At 39.4% G+C, this 17,941-nt stretch overlaps 1 protein-coding gene across 1 annotated transcript; it reads left to right on the top strand.

The window, feature by feature from the left end:
* Positions 1–950: 950 nt before the first annotated feature.
* Positions 951–16,993, top strand: sccpdhb (saccharopine dehydrogenase b). Its single transcript, XM_022204850.2, has 12 exons — positions 951–1,183; positions 2,702–2,814; positions 2,916–2,996; positions 6,409–6,538; positions 6,726–6,775; positions 7,075–7,205; positions 8,810–8,927; positions 10,899–11,018; positions 11,364–11,420; positions 12,697–12,808; positions 13,748–13,829; positions 15,519–16,993. Exons 1-12 carry the CDS (start codon positions 988–990, stop codon positions 15,613–15,615), a joined length of 1,287 nt encoding a protein of 428 aa, XP_022060542.1. The 5' UTR covers positions 951–987; the 3' UTR covers positions 15,616–16,993.
* Positions 16,994–17,941: the final 948 nt, after the last annotated feature.

The raw sequence follows: 17,941 nt of genomic DNA, 5'->3' as shown, positions 1-17,941 counted from the left end.
CCTGGTGCCGGAATTTTGTGTTGTCCTTCACATAAAAGACATTTACAAAACAAACTGATGCAGAGAGGGGGCAAATTGGTGCATAAAAAATGTCCTTCTAAAAAGTCAAACGATGGGTGCAGCTACAGCTGGTGTGAAGTCCTGTCTATCATACTTCTCTATACTAGTTATTTGTAGCAGAACAGGACCATGATAATAGATGCTGGATGGCAGTTAGGCCTGATGTCTGATTATCAGCCCTAAACCAAAAAAGCTCCTTGTTTAGTTTGGGACAACTGCCAATCTCCTTCCTTCTCATTACTGAAATATTTTCACAATATTATTCTTGGATAGGAATAAAAACCGTGATAATATACGGGATGTATTGTTGCACTAAAATGGGAAGCAGAAGAAAAGAGCAAAAAATATGTAGAATAAAATTAAGAAAATAAATAAAATCAGATATTTAAAAAAGGCAGATACCTTTTTAATGCTAGGCACCTCTTTGAAAATGACTATGGCTGTAAATCATTATACAGTCTGAGGTCAGTTTGATATTAACACGGAATAATGACTAAGCATGTAGAGAAGCAGTCTATTTACCTAAGCAGTCTACTTCATATTCTCCATTTGTTTTAGCCTGGAATATCTTGAAAATTGTGTGAATATCTAAAATTATCAGGTTAAAATCGGTGCATTTGTTATTCTAAGCTAGCACCTTGTGGGCCAAAATGCTAACATGTATTTAACTTTATAAATATAGAAGAAGAGTGAAATAAACGAGTGTTTGGTTAAATTTAGGCTTTAAATTACTTAAAAACAACTTCTAATACGCCATTTTCTCCTCTGTTTTGACTGTGTTGTTGCTGCTGGTTAATCAATCACAGGTGACCGTTCGTTGTTTCACTTACGTTACGTTTCTACGCTCAGCCAATCAGCGCGCGCAAAACACGACCCGAGATCGCCCTGCGCATGCGCCAGGCGGGACCCTAAACTGAATCGTAAACAATGGCGGCCGTGACAGCCAGCAGACCGTACCATATCATCGTCTTCGGCGCCTCCGGCTTCACCGGGCAGTTTGTGGTGGAGGAGGTCGCCCGCTGCGCCGCGGAGAGTCCCGGGGGCAGCTCTCTGAAATGGGCCGTGGCCGGGAGAAGCAGGCGGCGTCTGGAGGACGTGCTGAAACAAGCCGCGGGGAGGCTGTGTATGTGTGACGGTGTTCTGTAGCTAACCGGGACCGGACTATCTGGTGCCAGCCGCCTAACGATTAAATATCAGCCTGCTTTCACTGCCGCAGGACACAGGCTGGCTGACAGAGTGTTGTTGTGTGAGAGTGTTGCAGTTCTGAACTTGACCTCTGAGTATGAGTTGTTCTTCCAGCTACATGTAGAGGAACACGGGTCATGTTATTGAGCAGCTTAACTCACAGTCTGAGGCACCACAAGCAGTTTAAAAATAATAGACATTTATTATTTATGCTGTAGATGACCTTTAGAAGCTCATACAGATATAGAGATGTCAGCGAGAAATTAATATTTGCATTAGTGTTGATAGGGAACATTAAGGACTCAGCTCAGCTCTGTATTCTGTAGATTTATCCTCTTAATCGCATATTTTTTACTTTTAAGTGGATATTCAACACCAGACACTGGAGTAGTGAGAGTGTGAAATAACAAAAATAAATCCATAAAAGAATAAGCAAATTAAAGTGGAACTATAAAGACAAATAAAAAGAATAATGTTGCTATATAAAGAAGTATCAATCAGAAATGAATCCATAAAATAAAAGGTTAATAACAGTAGAAATATAAATACAAAAATAAAAATTTTTAAATGCGGAAAAAATGTGCTTATTAATAAATAAATAAAATAATAATAATTTGGCAATATTAATAAAAAATGGATCCATAAAAGAAAAGCCTAGTAAAAGCAGAAACATAAAGACAAATAAATAAAATATTGAAAAAGAAATGTGCTTGTAAATAAAATAAAAATAAATAATGTTGCTATATAAAGCAGTATTCATTAAAAATGAATCCATAAAAGAAAAGGCTAATAAAAGTAGAAATATAAAAGCAAAGGAAAGCACATTTCTTCTTATTATTTTATTTAAAACAACAACAAAATCAATGAAAGTCTGGCAGCAAATTTGCTCAGAAAAAAATGCTATAAAAATAATATACTGTAATGTTTAAAAAATAAAAACTGAAAATAACAGGAAATATATGTGAAATAATATATATCAATTTATAAATAATATATATTTTATGGTCATTCACTGCAAAAACAAATTATTTTAAACTTTCTCATGTTTTTAAATGTTGATCTAATTAAAAACGTTTGCGTTTAACATTTAAATTAATGAATTATACATTTTCTGTACAAAATCTGTACAATAATAGTTTAAAAATCTGTATCATTCTTCAGTCCTTAATATACATAATAGTTTATAGTAATGTTATGATCAAGCTTTGTAAAAGGCCAAATTTCCACTTACATTTAAAAATGTGTTTTTTATGATGAACATTTTTTTCTGTGATTTGAATATGCTTTTATAGTTTTGTTTCTTGTCTTAACTACGTTTCTTTTTACCTCTAGTAGTTTTACTTTACTGTTGATTACACATCTGTAAATTCATTCTAAAGGCAATGAGTATTTAGAAGTATGTAGAAGTTTCAGTTGGTGAAAGATGATCTCTTTTTTTTCCCTCCTCTTTCATCAGCCATGCCTGAGCTGAGGACAGACATAGAGATCATCGTTGCAGACGTGTCTATTGAGGAGTCGCTGGCCATCATGTGCCAACAAGGCGTGGTGATCCTCAACTGTGTGGGACCAGTAAGTGTTCATCAGAGCATTTAAAACAAACCTTCAGATGACAGTCCAGACTGAGGGTTTGTGTCTGACTAGATCTCTTTATTTGCTTTTTCTCCTCCCAGTACAGATTTTTTGGTGAACCAGTGGTGAAAGCTTGTGTAGAAAATGGAGCTCACTACATCGACATCTGTGGAGAGCCTCAGGTAGGCTGGAGTTAGAAGTCTGTTTCTCTGGACTCATTATGTTCATTTTGTCGTTTTCTTTTATTTGATTAGTGATTCTTTTTATCCGACAAAGTTAGAAAGGGTGAGACACGTCATCAACACGTCATCACACGTCATCAACACATCAACATTTCATCAACACGTCATCAACATGTCAGCATGTCATCAACATGTCATCAACATGTCATCATTTCATCAACACGTCAACAACACATCATCAACATGTCATCAACACGTCAACATTTCATCAATATGTCATCAACACGTCATTTCATCAACACGTCAACAACACATCATCAACATGTCATCAACATGTCAACATTTCATCAACATGTCATCAACACGTCAACAACACATCAACATGTCAACATGTCATCAACACGTCAACAACACATCAACAACACGTCATCAACACGTCAACATGTCATCAACACGTCAACATGTCATCAACACGTCAACATGTCATCAACACGTCATCAACATGTCAACAACATGTCATCAACACATCAACAACATGTCATCAACACGTCATCATGTCATCAACATGTCATCAACATGTCATCATTTCATCAACACGTCAACAACACGTCATCAACATGTCAGCATGTCATCAACATGTCATCAACATGTCATCATTTCATCAACACGTCAACAACACATCATCAACATGTCATCAACACGTCAACATTTCATCAATATGTCAACACGTCATCAACACGTCATCACACGTCAACATTTCATCAACACGTCATCAACACGTCAACATTTCATCAACACATCATCAACATGTCAGCATGTCAACATGTCATCAACACGTCAACATTTCATCAACATGTCATCAACACGTCATTTCATCAACACGTCAACAACACATCATCAACATGTCATCAACATGTCAACATTTCATCAACATGTCATCAACACGTCAACAACACATCAACATGTCAACATGTCATCAACACGTCAACAACACATCAACAACACGTCATCAACACGTCATGTCATCAACACGTCAACCTGTCATCAACACGTCAACAACACGTCAACAACACGTCAACATGTCATCAACACGTCAACATGTCATCAACACGTCAACATGTCAACACGTCAACATGTCATCAACACGTCAACATTTCATCAACATGTCATCAACACGTCATTTCATCAACACGTCAACAACACATCATCAACATGTCATCAACATGTCAACATTTCATCAACATGTCATCAACACGTCAACACATCATCAACATGTCATCAACATGTCAACATTTCATCAACATGTCATCAACACGTCAACAACGCGTCATCAACACGTCAACAACACATCAACATGTCAACATGTCATCAACACGTCAACAACACATCAACAACACGTCATCAACACGTCATGTCATCAACGCGTCAACCTGTCATCAACACGTCAACACGTCAACAACACGTCAACATGTCATCAACACGTCAACATGTCATCAACACGTCAACATGTCAACACGTTATCATGTCATCAACACGTCAACATTTCATCAACACATCGTCAACATGTCATCAACACGTCAAGAACACGTCAACATGTCATCAACACGTCAACATGTCATCAACACGTCAACAACACGTCATCAACACATCAACAACACGTTATCAACATGTCAACATGTCATCAACACGTCAACATGTCATCAACATGTCAACATGTCATCAACACGTCATCATGTCATCAACACGTCAACATGTCATCAACAGATCAACAACACGTCAACATGTCATCAACACGTCAACATGTCATCAACACGTCAACCTGTCATCAACACGTCAACATTTCATCAAAACGTCAACACGTCATCAACACGTCATCAACATGTCATCAACATGTCATCAACACGTCAACATGTCATCAAAACGTCAACACGTCATCAACACGTCATCAACATGTCATCAACATGTCATCAACACGTCAACATTTCATCAACATGTCATCAACACGTCAATAACGCGTCATCAACACGTCAACAACACATCAACATGTCAACATGTCATCAACACGTCAACAACACATCAACAACACGTCATCAACACGTCATGTCATCAACGCGTCAACCTGTCATCAACACGTCAACACGTCAACAACACGTCAACATGTCATCAACACGTCAACATGTCATCAACACGTCAACATGTCAACACGTTATCATGTCATCAACACGTCAACATTTCATCAACACATCGTCAACATGTCATCAACACGTCAAGAACACGTCAACATGTCATCAACACGTCAACATGTCATCAACACGTCAACAACACGTCATCAACACATCAACAACACGTTATCAACATGTCAACATGTCATCAACACGTCAACATGTCATCAACATGTCAACATGTCATCAACACGTCATCATGTCATCAACACGTCAACATGTCATCAACAGATCAACAACACGTCAACATGTCATCAACACGTCAACATGTCATCAACACGTCAACCTGTCATCAACACGTCAACATTTCATCAAAACGTCAACACGTCATCAACACGTCATCAACATGTCATCAACATGTCATCAACACGTCAACATGTCATCAAAACGTCAACACGTCATCAACACGTCATCAACATGTCATCAACATGTCATCAACACGTCAACATGTCATCAACACGTCATCAACACATCAACAACACATCAACAACACATCAACAACACGTCATGTCATCAACACGTCAACCTGTCATCAACACGTCAACATTTCATCAAAACGTCAACACGTCATCAAAACGTCAACACGTCATCAACACGTCATCAACATGTCATCAACATGTCATCAACACGTCAACATGTCATCAACACGTCATCAACACATCAACAACACATCAACAACACGTCATGTCATCAACACGTCAACCTGTCATCAACACGTCAACATTTCATCAAAACGTCAACACGTCATCAACACGTCAACACGTCATCAACATGTCATCAACACGTCAACATGTCATCAACACGTCATCAACACATCAACACGTCATCAACACATCAACAACACGTCATCATGTCATCAACACGTCAACATGTCATCAACACATCAACATTTCATCAAAACGTCAACATGTCATCAACACGTCAACAACATGTCATCAACACGTCATCAACACGTCATCAACACGTCATCAGCACGTCAGATGACGCTCTGAGGAAAACCACAGATGCAGTTCAAACATGTCAGCAGATAAAAAACAATCACCCTTACAAACTTTATCAGATAGAAAGAATCGCTAATCAAAGTCCGTTTCTGTTTCTAGGAGTTAGTCCGCTGTCTTAGTGTGTCGTACAGCTGACATGTCTGCGTTAGTTGTTGTACATGTGTGTGGATAAACATCCGTCCTCTGCAGTTCTTAGAGCGGATGCAGCTGGAGTACCACAGCAAGGCCTTGGACAGAGGAGTGTATGTGATCGGCAGCTGTGGGTTTGACTCCATACCGGCAGACCTGGGGATTCTCTACACCCAGAGGCAGTTCAAAGGTGGGAAACTAAACGCCTCATTCAGCAAAGAATTATAAATCTGAGTCACGACATTGGAATGAGCAACACTGCTCTGTCAAACTTTGTACTGTCGAAATATCAGATTGTTTTTGCAAAGATGTTTGTTAATTTCAGTGTTTTCTGTTGTCTGAATTTGAATGTATTCTCTCTGACTTTCTGATTTCAGGAACTCTGACAGCAGTTGAGAGCTTCTTGGACATCAGCAGTGGGCCTCAGGTAGACCGGCATTAATAATAAAGTCATTTTAAAGTGAGCCGACACTTTAAAAATCCACCGTGTGGCAGGTCTAACAGTGGATGTTATAGATCGGGGAGTCAAACTCATTCTAGTCCAGGTTCCACATTCAGCCCAATTTCACATCAAGTGGACCAGTAAAACCACAGCATGATAACCAATCAGAGATCAAATATTGTTGATTCAGATGAATCCTGTATTTGGGTTAGACTTGAAGGACTCCTGGATAACATGGGCTTCCTGTACGGTGACGTGATTAAAGCAGCTCTCACCCTCTGCAGGGCTTTTCTGGCCACGATGCCACCTGGCAGTCTGCGGTGTACGGCTTCTCAGACAGCCGATCTCTCCGCCAGCTGAGGAAGAAGTTTGGCCACAAGCCGCTGCCCGTGGTGGGAGCCAAAGCCAAGAAGAGGTGAGGCCATTACTGAGCCATTACTGTCTGCTGAGAACACTTCAGTTTACGTAGCAGCGCTCTGGCAGCCAGAAGCCAAGAAAAAGACGTGTTTCCTCAGCGATTTCCCACTCAAACTGGACTCTTTTGTTTTCTACACCTGGCCTGAATTTCAACCGTCTGAAGTAAAAGCTGGAATATTTTTGTCAATACTGTTGCCTTTATTTAAATTGTGGAGCTGCTGGAGGAAATGCAGGAATCACCAAATAAATGCAACACAGTGAAACTTTGACGAGTTAGTTTATCCTCTGGGAGCCCTTATTATGCTCACTTAGAGGCTTTTAATTTTTATAATATGTTTAGATGCTCTAATAAAAAACTAAACGTGCTGTTTCAGTCATCCTGTACGTTACTGTAGTTCCTCTTCTCTCAGTTTGGCTGTAACCTTGTAGCTCCTGTCTCTTTAACACCCAGGATTCAAGCTGCTCTTTCTGCATTTATGTTTTTTTAAAGATACTTTTAATGTATTTTGATGCAACCCCAGCACATTCTAGTGGTTACAAGGATTTGGTTTTCACTTTATCTTTAAAAAATGAGGGATAAACCCCTAAAACCTCACTTTAAGTGTTTGGGTTTATAGTAATAGACAAGATAAGACTCACAACTAAAAGCCTTGACAAGCCTTTTTTAAAATCATTTTTACCCCCTGTAAAATCCAATCTGCTCTGATTGGTCAACCGGCCCAACAAAAGCAATGCAATGTTGGTTAAATAACCCCAGATCTATGAGTACTTCTATGATTAAAGTGAACTGATAAAATGTCTTGCACATTTACTGTAATTCCTGGTTTCGCCACCAGGTGGAGACTCCTACGGTTTACTATTGTAGTTACTTATTTGGACAACCAGCAGGTCTGTGTTGGCAAACAGAGAGCATTGTGGGAGTTTAGCTCAAAAAGTACCGCCATGAGGAAGTCTCTGGTAACAGTTAATGCCTTTAGAACGGAGCTTTTATTTTGTGTTCTGTGTTGTACGTCCACCTCACTGTGACCAACAAAGCGTCTGCGTCAGGTCATGGAGTGATATCCGCTGAGTACATGTCATGTTAATGATTGATTAGGTATTGGCTGATAAGGCTGTCGATTATTTGTTCAGGAAATTGTTCAACATTTGCATCACCTACATTTAGCTCCAACAGAAACGGCTCTACTGAGAGGATAATGCAGCTGCTGGTCAGACGCTGTGCAAACATGGTGAAATAAATACAGAACGGAAGAAAAACCTGGACTTTAAAGATTCAGTGTTTTCCTTTCTAAGTGTGTAACTCACTGAAGGAGAGCAGCATAATGTGGGTTCTTTAGGTGATTGTATAGAATCTAACTTCACACAGGTACAGAGTTTCTGCAGGATCGCTGTAATTTGCAGACTATTACTGTCTGGCAGAGTGACTTACATCCAGTGTAATGAGGTTTTTCTGGAACGTGGAGCCTGGCAGCAATGGAGAGGCAGATTTAGGAGACTGTCAGTGGATGAAATGAGCTTGAATACCTCTGTGCTGAGGCTGCAAGCAGAGAGAGACACCACTTTGCTTTCTCTTTCAGTAACTTTGTGTTTGTGTGTGTCCAGGGGTTTTTTGTTTTTCAGCAAGGAGCTGCAGCAGTACGTCATCCCCTTTATGGGCTCTGACCCCTCAGTCGTCAGGAGAACCCAGCGTTTCCTTTACGAGGAGGAGCAGCAGTCACCGGTGAGATAGAACAACACAGGAACCATGTTTCTGTTGGTGATCACAGCAGAGTTAACCTGCTGGTGGAGTTTTATTCTATAAGACATGTAGTTGATTATAGTTTCTAACAGTAGACTACATGCACTACGTCCCTCTGAGTGATATTAAAGGGGTGAAAAGTCCTAATTTTCTGCTCAGCTGTGGCATTAACTGCTTGATATGTCTGCAAGCATTTAAAAAATATCACATGACAACAAAAAAGGCTTAATTTAATTGTATAATCTTTAAATTTAAGCTAAATTTGACTGTTCTCCTGTCACAAAGTTGTGATTTAAGCTCTTTAGCAGTTTTTTTTTCCACATTTCTGTAATTGAAATTGGACAGAATGTTAATATTTATGGGAACAGATTCTCTGTAATTGCGTTTTAACACCGCAGGTCACAGTGATGTGTTTGCTGTGATGCTGATGTGGCGTTACTCTGAGGCCTCGGTCACATTTCCATCCATCTGCAGCCGTATTGTGAGGCTTACAACCACCTCCTCATCCAAGCTAATGGGAATTTTTCTAATCTAACAGCTCGGTGCGTTTCCACCCCAGAGCTACGAAGTCTCTCCAGACTGTATAATCAATGATTCTGCATGGCCTGTTCGAGGCAGTAAATAACTGGGGATGCTTTGAAATGTGTTGCCTCAGGACCAGAAGGATGGAGAATAGCTGGTGTCTGTTTATGGGCTTTAGGAACACCGTGTGCTACGCTGCTTTAGAGGACACAAAGCTTGGGTAGACTCCATACCTGGATACGTGGCATAGCCCTGTTTCCTCTGTGCTGTAACTGGGTCAGCCACTTCAGCAGCTGTCACTGTTTTGATCCCAGACCTTAATGAAACCATCTCATTATGTTGTTTGGACCGCCGTCTACGAGCTGAGTGGAAATATGATGAGTCATCCTTAGTGATTCATCACTTCCCTCCCCACTGTTCATTACTCCCTCTGACATCTCATCTCGGCCTCCCGTCGCCCTGCTCTGCTTTTTATTTTCCTTCCTCCAACTGTCCCTCTTCTTTTTCCTCCCTCAATCTGCCTCCTGTTCTTTTTATTGCTTCCTTTCCTCATCTTCCCCCCCGACATTCCACTTTCTGTCCATCTTTCACCTCTTATCTGCATCCCTATATCGTTTCCCATCTGTCACCTTTACATTCCATTTTTTATTGTCTACAGCATCGGTGTCCAACATGAGGCCCGTGGTCCAAAAGTGGTCCTCCAGAGGGTCCAATCCGGCCCTCAAAGTGTAGAAATTACAGAGCAGACATTAACTGCAGATTGTAAATTAGTAAAACTATAAATTTAAAATCATTTCTAGACCATGACGAGTTGATTGGATCAGAAAGTAAAATACTAGATTGTTCTTTGTTCTTTTGTTGTTTTGTGTCTCATTTTTGTAATATTTTGTCTGTTGTTTGTCATGTCTTTTTGTTGTTTGTCTCATTTTTTTTGTCATTTTATGTTTTATTTTATTCGTTGTTTTGTTTTTGCTTTTGTCATTTTTTGCCTTGTTTGTGTCATTTGTCGCATTTTTTTGTCTCATTTTTGTCATTTGTCCGTTTGTTGCTTTGTAACTTTTTTGTCAAATTGTTAGTCTCGTTTGTGTTTTCTTTCATGTCATTTTTTTCTCACTTTTGTCATTTTGTCTGTTTTGTTTCGTGTCATTTGTCTCATATTTTGCCGTTTTTTTCTCGTTTTTGTTGTTTTGTGTCTTGTTTTTGTAACATTTTGTCCTGTTTTTGGTGGAGGTTTTTTTTGTCTTTTTTTGTCTGACTGTCCTTTTGATCATAAAGTGAAATACTATATTGTTTGGTTCCAGATACCTGCAATTAAAATGTGTAATTGTGGTTATTTATAGGTTATTCTGCTGTGGTTTTACTGGAGATCAGACTGGACTGAATGCAGAACCTGGACTAAGATCAGTTCATACATGCTTCCTTCCTCTACAGGTCCAGTACAGCGCCTACGTCGGGGTCGGTGGCCTCTTTTCGGTGTTCAAGCTCCTCTGTGGCGGCCTGCTCTTCTGGTTCATGGTCAAGTTCAGCCTCGGCAGGAGACTCCTCACTATGGTAGTTATCGTACATTTAATCTGAGTCTCTTCGACGTGTTGATTTGCAGAGTTGATGCAAAAGATTGAAGACTTAAGGTGGTTATTCTGAGCGTTCAAATCTGTCACAGCTGCAGAACATGTGTAGCTCAAAGACTGCTAATGCTACATGCAGAAGTACAGAGACGTTTCCAAACAGTGGATTTTACAGCTTCAGGTTTTCATCATCAGTCCTCCACTTCACACAAAATGAAAGTACAGTAAATGCAGTCAGGAAATACTGGTGTAGAGTTAATCGTAGTTCATATTTCTGCTACTCGTGTGTTTAACTGACTCGACTAACTGGTTACTTTGTTCTTGCCCAAAGTTTCCATCGTTCTTCTCCTTCGGTATGTTCAGCAAGGCCGGTCCCACCATGAAGCAGGTACTGATGGACTTTAATGGACGTGTTTGTATCTTAAACTCAACTGAAAGCGCCTTTAGGGAGCGTAGAAAATGGCTGGTTAACATTTCCTGCCATTTGGAGCTTTGAACAAGTGAGAGAAAATATACAGGAGGTCCTCGGTTTACGACGTCCTCGACTTATGGCGTTTTGTCTTTATGTTGGAGCGGATGAATACTGATCAGGGCTGCTTTCATTTCATGCTTATTCTGAGCAGGAAAAGCCCTGCAAGCGATCAGTTTATCAGAGATTTTGAGATTTAAGCCTTTAATAAACAGCACCTATGAATGCTCTTTTCATAACTTTGCCTTTGGAAGCACAAATGCATCATTTGAAGTCCTGCCAAACTGTAAGTGATACAAAAGAAGTTATATATGGGTCATTCCATATCATTTCAACCAGTGGTCCCCACCTGACCCTCTCAGATTTTTTAAGTTTTTACATACATTTAGTACATTATATATGATGTGAAAATCCAAAATGTGAATGCTTTATTGTCATTAGTTTCAAAGTTACGGCCATTTGAAGTAGGTAGGGGGTACCCTATTATTGCAGCCAAAATTAAGACTTGAAATTTTCGACCATTTTCAGACTTCTATAACTTCTGAACAACAAAAGATAGCGATCTGACATTTTCAGAATCATTTCACAGTGACCTATAGTCCTCAGAAATGTGAAAATATTTACTTTATATTTATAATTGCATGTTACAGAGAATGACAAAGTTGTGATTTTATCCATCAGGAACTTCTACACTGCTACATTTGGCCACCCATTACACAAAAACTAATCAGATTTTATGTGGTATCATTTGGCTATCTAGGGATTGGATCTGTATAAAATGAAAGTGCTATGGTATGTAATGCATGAAATATGAACAGCTGAAAATCAGAAATATCTGTCCGACCTTCGGATTCAAAGGTCATTATCAGCATGTGGGATAGGTGGTATCAAAAAATAAAAGACATCATGTGAAATTACAGGAATTTCCCTAAATTCTGACACCAAGCTCAACTTGCTTCTATAAACCCTTCTATGTTTCATGTTCAAATCTGATAAATGTCCATGATGTTATTGTATTAGTTGTGTTCTATGTTTGTATCCTGGTAAAGCTGTTCTGACACGTTCTGATTGTTCTGTTGGTCTTTCTGCTCTCATGTGTCTGTATTTATTTTGCTGGAGTTCTGTTTTATCAGCCAGGACGCTGCGCCATGAAATCCTGTTTAATTTGCTCCCTCACCGTTTATCCTCCTCTCAGATAGAGGACACCTGTTTCAGCTTAACGTTTTACGGGGACGGATACTCTGAGGGGACGGATCCGTCACAGGGACGACCCGACGCCAAGATCTGCACTCAGGTGATGGGAGCAGGTGAGACGACCTCAGGCTGGTTAACCCTCCTGCTGTCTTCATTTACGGGCACCAAACATATAGTTTCCTCCACTGAAAAAAAATCTGCAAAAAAATTCCCCAAATTTCTGAAAATTTGCAAAACCTTCAGCAAGAAAATTCCAATAATTCCTTGAAAGGTTCCCTTAAAAGTTTGATTTAAAAAAAAAATACCCCAAATTTGGAAAGAAAATTCTTGTAAATATTTTCAAAAAATGAGTAAAAATCTTCCAAAAAATCCTACAAATATCTAAAGTGATTCCACATTTGTCAGTACAACTTCTAAGATTTTCTTTCAGAACATTCACATAAAAATCAACCAAAATCCAGTGAAATTCACTGGATTTTGGTTGATTTTTTTGGGAATGTTCTTAAAGAAACTTGTTCAAAAAAAAAGTTCAAAAATTTCCCAAATATGTTGTAAATGTGGACATCAGAGATTTCAATGTGAAAACAGTTGTTTTTTTCCACATTTTCAAACTTTAAAACGGGTCAGTTTGACCCACAGGACGACACGAGGGTTCATTGTGGAGCTTACAGCTATTGTACACTTTCTATGACGTTCCCTTAAACAGCTGGATAACGTCGTTTATACAAAACATTTATCTGGAGGAAATAAAGAATATGTTGGGGATTATTTTATATGTTAAATTATTTTATAATCTGTGGGATTTAGAGAAAATGAAGTAGAATCTGTGTGTTTGTGGTCATAAAAGAACTTCAGAATGGATGATAACGCAGCTGAGAGATAAGTCAGTGTTTGGATGTTTGTTTGTTTGACATTATAGGAACAGATGGAATATAACCAGACGTCCTTTAACACACACTGTCACTGCTTTCTGTGCTGTAGACTAATTTCTGGTACATGTACAAACTCTTCTGTGACTTTTAAGCTCTGTGTTTGCGTCCTGTTGTGGACAGAGCCTGGATATGTAGCGACGGTTTCTGCGATGGTCCAAGCAGCTGTAACCTTACTGAACGAGCTGCACTCTCTGCCCAGGAGGTCAGTGAACGATTCATTTGGTTGTCTTTTATCTACACCAGATGCTAACACTGCTGCTTCATCAGTCTGGTAAACAGACTGACAAACAAAAGACTCAATCTAAAACTGTTATGTAAGATAAAATAAATGAAATTCTTTTTCCAGATGTTGCTGAGGCAGCAAAATGCAGCACCCAGTAGAAAAGCAGAGATGTGAGTTTAATAATAAAGCTGATATAAGAATAGAAAAGAGAGGAACACTGCAGGGATTCTGAGGACGTGATGATGAAAACCTGAAAATGAAATAGTACACATGTAATAATACTAATGATTGAACCAGAGCTGAGCTGTGATGATGTGAACGCTCACCTGTCTGATGGGAAATAAAACGTCTGAAGTGTGGCGTCCCATCAGATCCTGTCTCTGTGTCAGAGATCATTTATAATTAGAAGTAATTAATGAAGTTACTGCTGTCTGATGCTACATGGATTTAATAAACTTATTTAATCTTTAATAAACTCCTACAAACAGCAGGAAGCAACAAAGCTTCAGCTCCTGTTAACGTTTTATCACATCCTTGATTCCTGGCATTTCATTTTGTAGATTTGGAGTATTATTGTGATCACTTTTTTACAAAAACTACATAAATCTAAAGTATCTCACTGCAGTAAATTGACAGATAATGCAAACTGTAGTTCTCTATGGAAGCACTAAAGTAAGGTCGTAAACAGAACAACCAACTAGAACTCATAATGAATGGCAGTCTGTCAGTAATATTCAGTAATGACGCCTCCTCCAAATGAATTTAACTCAGATTTTGTGGAGTCAGTGGGAAAAAAAGAAAAAAACCTTAAGCTGACAAATGTTTTACAGCAATTTATCTTTTATGACAAAGCAGCCATTTCTACAGCTTTATTTCACATTAATGAGGAATTAGTTGTAAGGCTATAAATAAATGATGTCCAGAATGTTCCCACCTCTGACTGTGTTCTGTTTGTCAGTTACACTTTTACTGAAAGCCCAACCATTAGCTTAATGCTACACATGTTCATTAAATGGTGCTGATCAGATAAATAGATAAAATAATGTACTTGTTTTGGAGGTTATGTAAACTGTAAACATTTTCACTGTTAATAGGGTCACCAGAGGAACATCGGTCACAGCCTGAGACAAGCTGTTCCCTTTTATTCCTAACAGAGGTTACATATATGTCAGAATCTGCATGTGTGGTTCTGTAAATAAGAAAACAAGCAATAAGTATACAAAACTACACAAACACGTAACAACAACTATCATTATAAATAAAAACAAAGAACGTATTCAGCTAGCAGTAAAATGCACACAGAGCAAAGGGACGCTAACACCAGATAAAGGTCTAAAATAAAGTAAAGCTGGCCTTTTCCTGTCCACCTTCATCACACTAATACATGTGACTGAGAAAGGCTTGCTAACTGTCCCTGATGCTCTCTGACATGTTTTTAAACCAGTGTTGGTGCTGAAATGTGGAAAAAGATCACAAACCACTTCACACAGTTCAGAGTACAAAATCTGTGAGTGTTAAAGGGACTAAAGGCAGCATTTCTGTGTGAAAATGACAGAAACGTGACGTGGCCTGACCTATGAGACGTTTTTACAGAAAAGTTAACAGGATGCCTGTCTGATCACTTCCTGTCTCTTTCATTCAGTTCTTAACTCGTCTTTTCATCTCCAGGGGAGGAGTTTACTCTCCAGGATCTGCCTTCTATAAGACCAGCCTGATCGAGCGCCTGCACAGCCACGGCATCAAGTTCTCAGTCAGAAGCTACTAGTGAGCCTCTAACAGCAGCTCTGTGAACATCTCACCACCCTCCAGCATGTTGTTTGTCCTCATGTCTGCTGGAGACGCTGTGACCTTTCATCCAGACCACACCGCCGTCTTTCCACCACCGGTGTCTCTGGGAAGTCCCTGAACCCTGCATCTGTTCTTGTTTTAACCGTCACTCTGTCATTTATCAGGGGACCACTGATGCAGAGAGCTTCGTAGTTTGATCAAGGACTCTTCAGAAAACACAGGCCGGCCTTCACAAGCTCCTCTTTCTAAGACGACATGTTTCAATCTGGGAAAATTCAAAAGCTTACTCAACGTTCTGAGGACGAATGATGCTCATTTCTAGATTCAGTTCATAAAACACTACAGAGCTAGCCTAGCCATGCTACACCCATGTTTCTGACGGCACCAGGGTCTAGGGAAGCTCGACAGGGAGGGAGGCGGGCTAAAAGGTTGTCTATCAAATCACTCTGCAGCAATTGGGTAGGTATACAACCAATCAACGCAACGAATAGGCTGACGTAGTTCCGAGAGCACCGGCGGATTGTGGCTAAGTCCCATTAGCTTCCCAACCAGCGGAGCCAACTGGTATATTAAGGATTTGCCATATCCCGTCGGCATAAGTCCAAATGCGTCTTTCTTCTCAATGAAACACTTCAGTGCCGTCCTTTGTTTATCTTTAAAGTTGAATTTTAGCTTCAAATCTTTAAGGGCTGTGGCCAAAGCCGAGTCCAAAGATAACTGTTTATTGTTTCCGGTTGTTTCTGTCAGAATCGTCGCGCCTCTGTCGTCACTTAGTTACGCCCGCCTTCTGACTCTACACTTCATGGTGATTGGTCCGGCCAGTTTTAGGAGCATCCAGCCTCGAGCCTTATGGAGGGTAACTAGACCCACCCTGGCAGAGAATTAAATTCGTTGCCGTGGGTTGTCTAGCGCGGCTAGGCTACTACAGAGCTATTTACAGATTAAATTCTGAACTTTACAGTTGAGAAAATAACCCAAGTTTTTAAAAATGAAATGAATGAATTCTAGAAAACCCCAAAAGTCTAGCACTAATACACTGAAGCTGCTTTAGAGTGTTGATTTAAGTACATTTATTTCATTGTATGCTTCATAAATTATCCAGATGTGCACTACAGTCTGTGTTAACTGTCTGCATGAGACTTTAAGCTGTTCTATTCACAGGGATGTGCTCATTTACTGCATTTATCTACAGCCAGAATGTGTCATTTAAGATAAGTTAGTGGGAGAAACACAGCCGTGTAAATCCTAAAACAATGATCAGTTCTGCTTCAGTTTCTGCTGCATAGATGAGTTTTAGATGTTTTACCAAAATGAGAAGAATTGAGAATCAAAAATAAACACTTTTTTTAAACAGGTTTTGCCGATTGGTGCCTCTTTCATTCCTGAATACCAGAGATGTCAAACTCATTTTAGTCCAGTTTGATCTTATGCCTCGGTTTATCATTTATTTCATTACAACTTCCAGATCACAGAGAGTCTACAAAGAACACAACATTTAGTCACCTGGAGCTGAACCATGGAGGGTTTACTGGAGGATCAGAATGACAAAAGTCAGACAAAAAAGATGAAAAAAGACAAAATATTACAAAAATGAGACAAACAACAAAATGAGGAAAAATTCACATAACAATAGCACACATTGAGGGTTCTTACTGTCTACCTCCTCCCAGGAACCTCTGATTGTTCTCATAAATGATCTAATCTAGTCTGAAGTCTCTGCTGACTGACAGCATCATGATCATTATTCATCTGACAGCTCAGAGCATGACAGGGATCAAGAACTGTGGCAGAGGAAACACGAGATCTGAAATGTTTTCCTGTAAATTCAGTTTAACTTTCATACCTACACGACTGGTCATCAGGGGTCATCCAGATAATTCCATATTTTCCATTTAAACTCCCACTTTCATCCATGTACTCACATAACTGCATAAAGGTTTTCTGATCATCAGTGAGCCTTTCAGCACCGTTAGTTAACACCAGGGGTGTCCAACATGCAGCCCATGGGCCAAAACCTGATGGCAACTAGTATGAGATGGTATGTTCATCAGTATGCACTGTCCTGTCCAAATAAATAAAGACTAAATAAATAAAGATGAAATAAATAAAGACTAAAAACGGCCCTCCAGAGGGGGCCTGTCTTTTCTGTAATTTTGGATTATTTTTGTGTCTTTGGGATAATTTTTGAGTCATTTACCACAAATGTCATTCTGGACTCATTTTCCATAATTATGGATCATTTTCATTCTGGACGGATCAATGTGTAATTGTTGGACTTTTTGTGTCATAGTTGACATTTTAGT

This window comes from Acanthochromis polyacanthus, chromosome 16, assembly GCF_021347895.1.
Source record: "Acanthochromis polyacanthus isolate Apoly-LR-REF ecotype Palm Island chromosome 16, KAUST_Apoly_ChrSc, whole genome shotgun sequence".
Classification (NCBI taxonomy): domain Eukaryota; kingdom Metazoa; phylum Chordata; class Actinopteri; family Pomacentridae; genus Acanthochromis; species Acanthochromis polyacanthus.
Note: the sequence above shows the minus strand (reverse complement) of the source record. Positions and strands in the feature narration are given on the sequence as shown.

Coding starts and splice junctions, on each gene's coding strand:
- sccpdhb (XM_022204850.2), top strand. CDS start 988: ATGGCGGCCGTGACAGCCAGCAGACCGTACCATATCATCGTCTTCGGC. Junction 1,184..2,701: donor ACAAGCCGCGGGGAGGCTGT/GTATGTGTGACG, acceptor CTCTTTCATCAG/CCATGCCTGAGCTGAGGACA. Junction 13,830..15,518: donor CTGCACTCTCTGCCCAGGAG/GTCAGTGAACGA, acceptor TTTCATCTCCAG/GGGAGGAGTTTACTCTCCAG.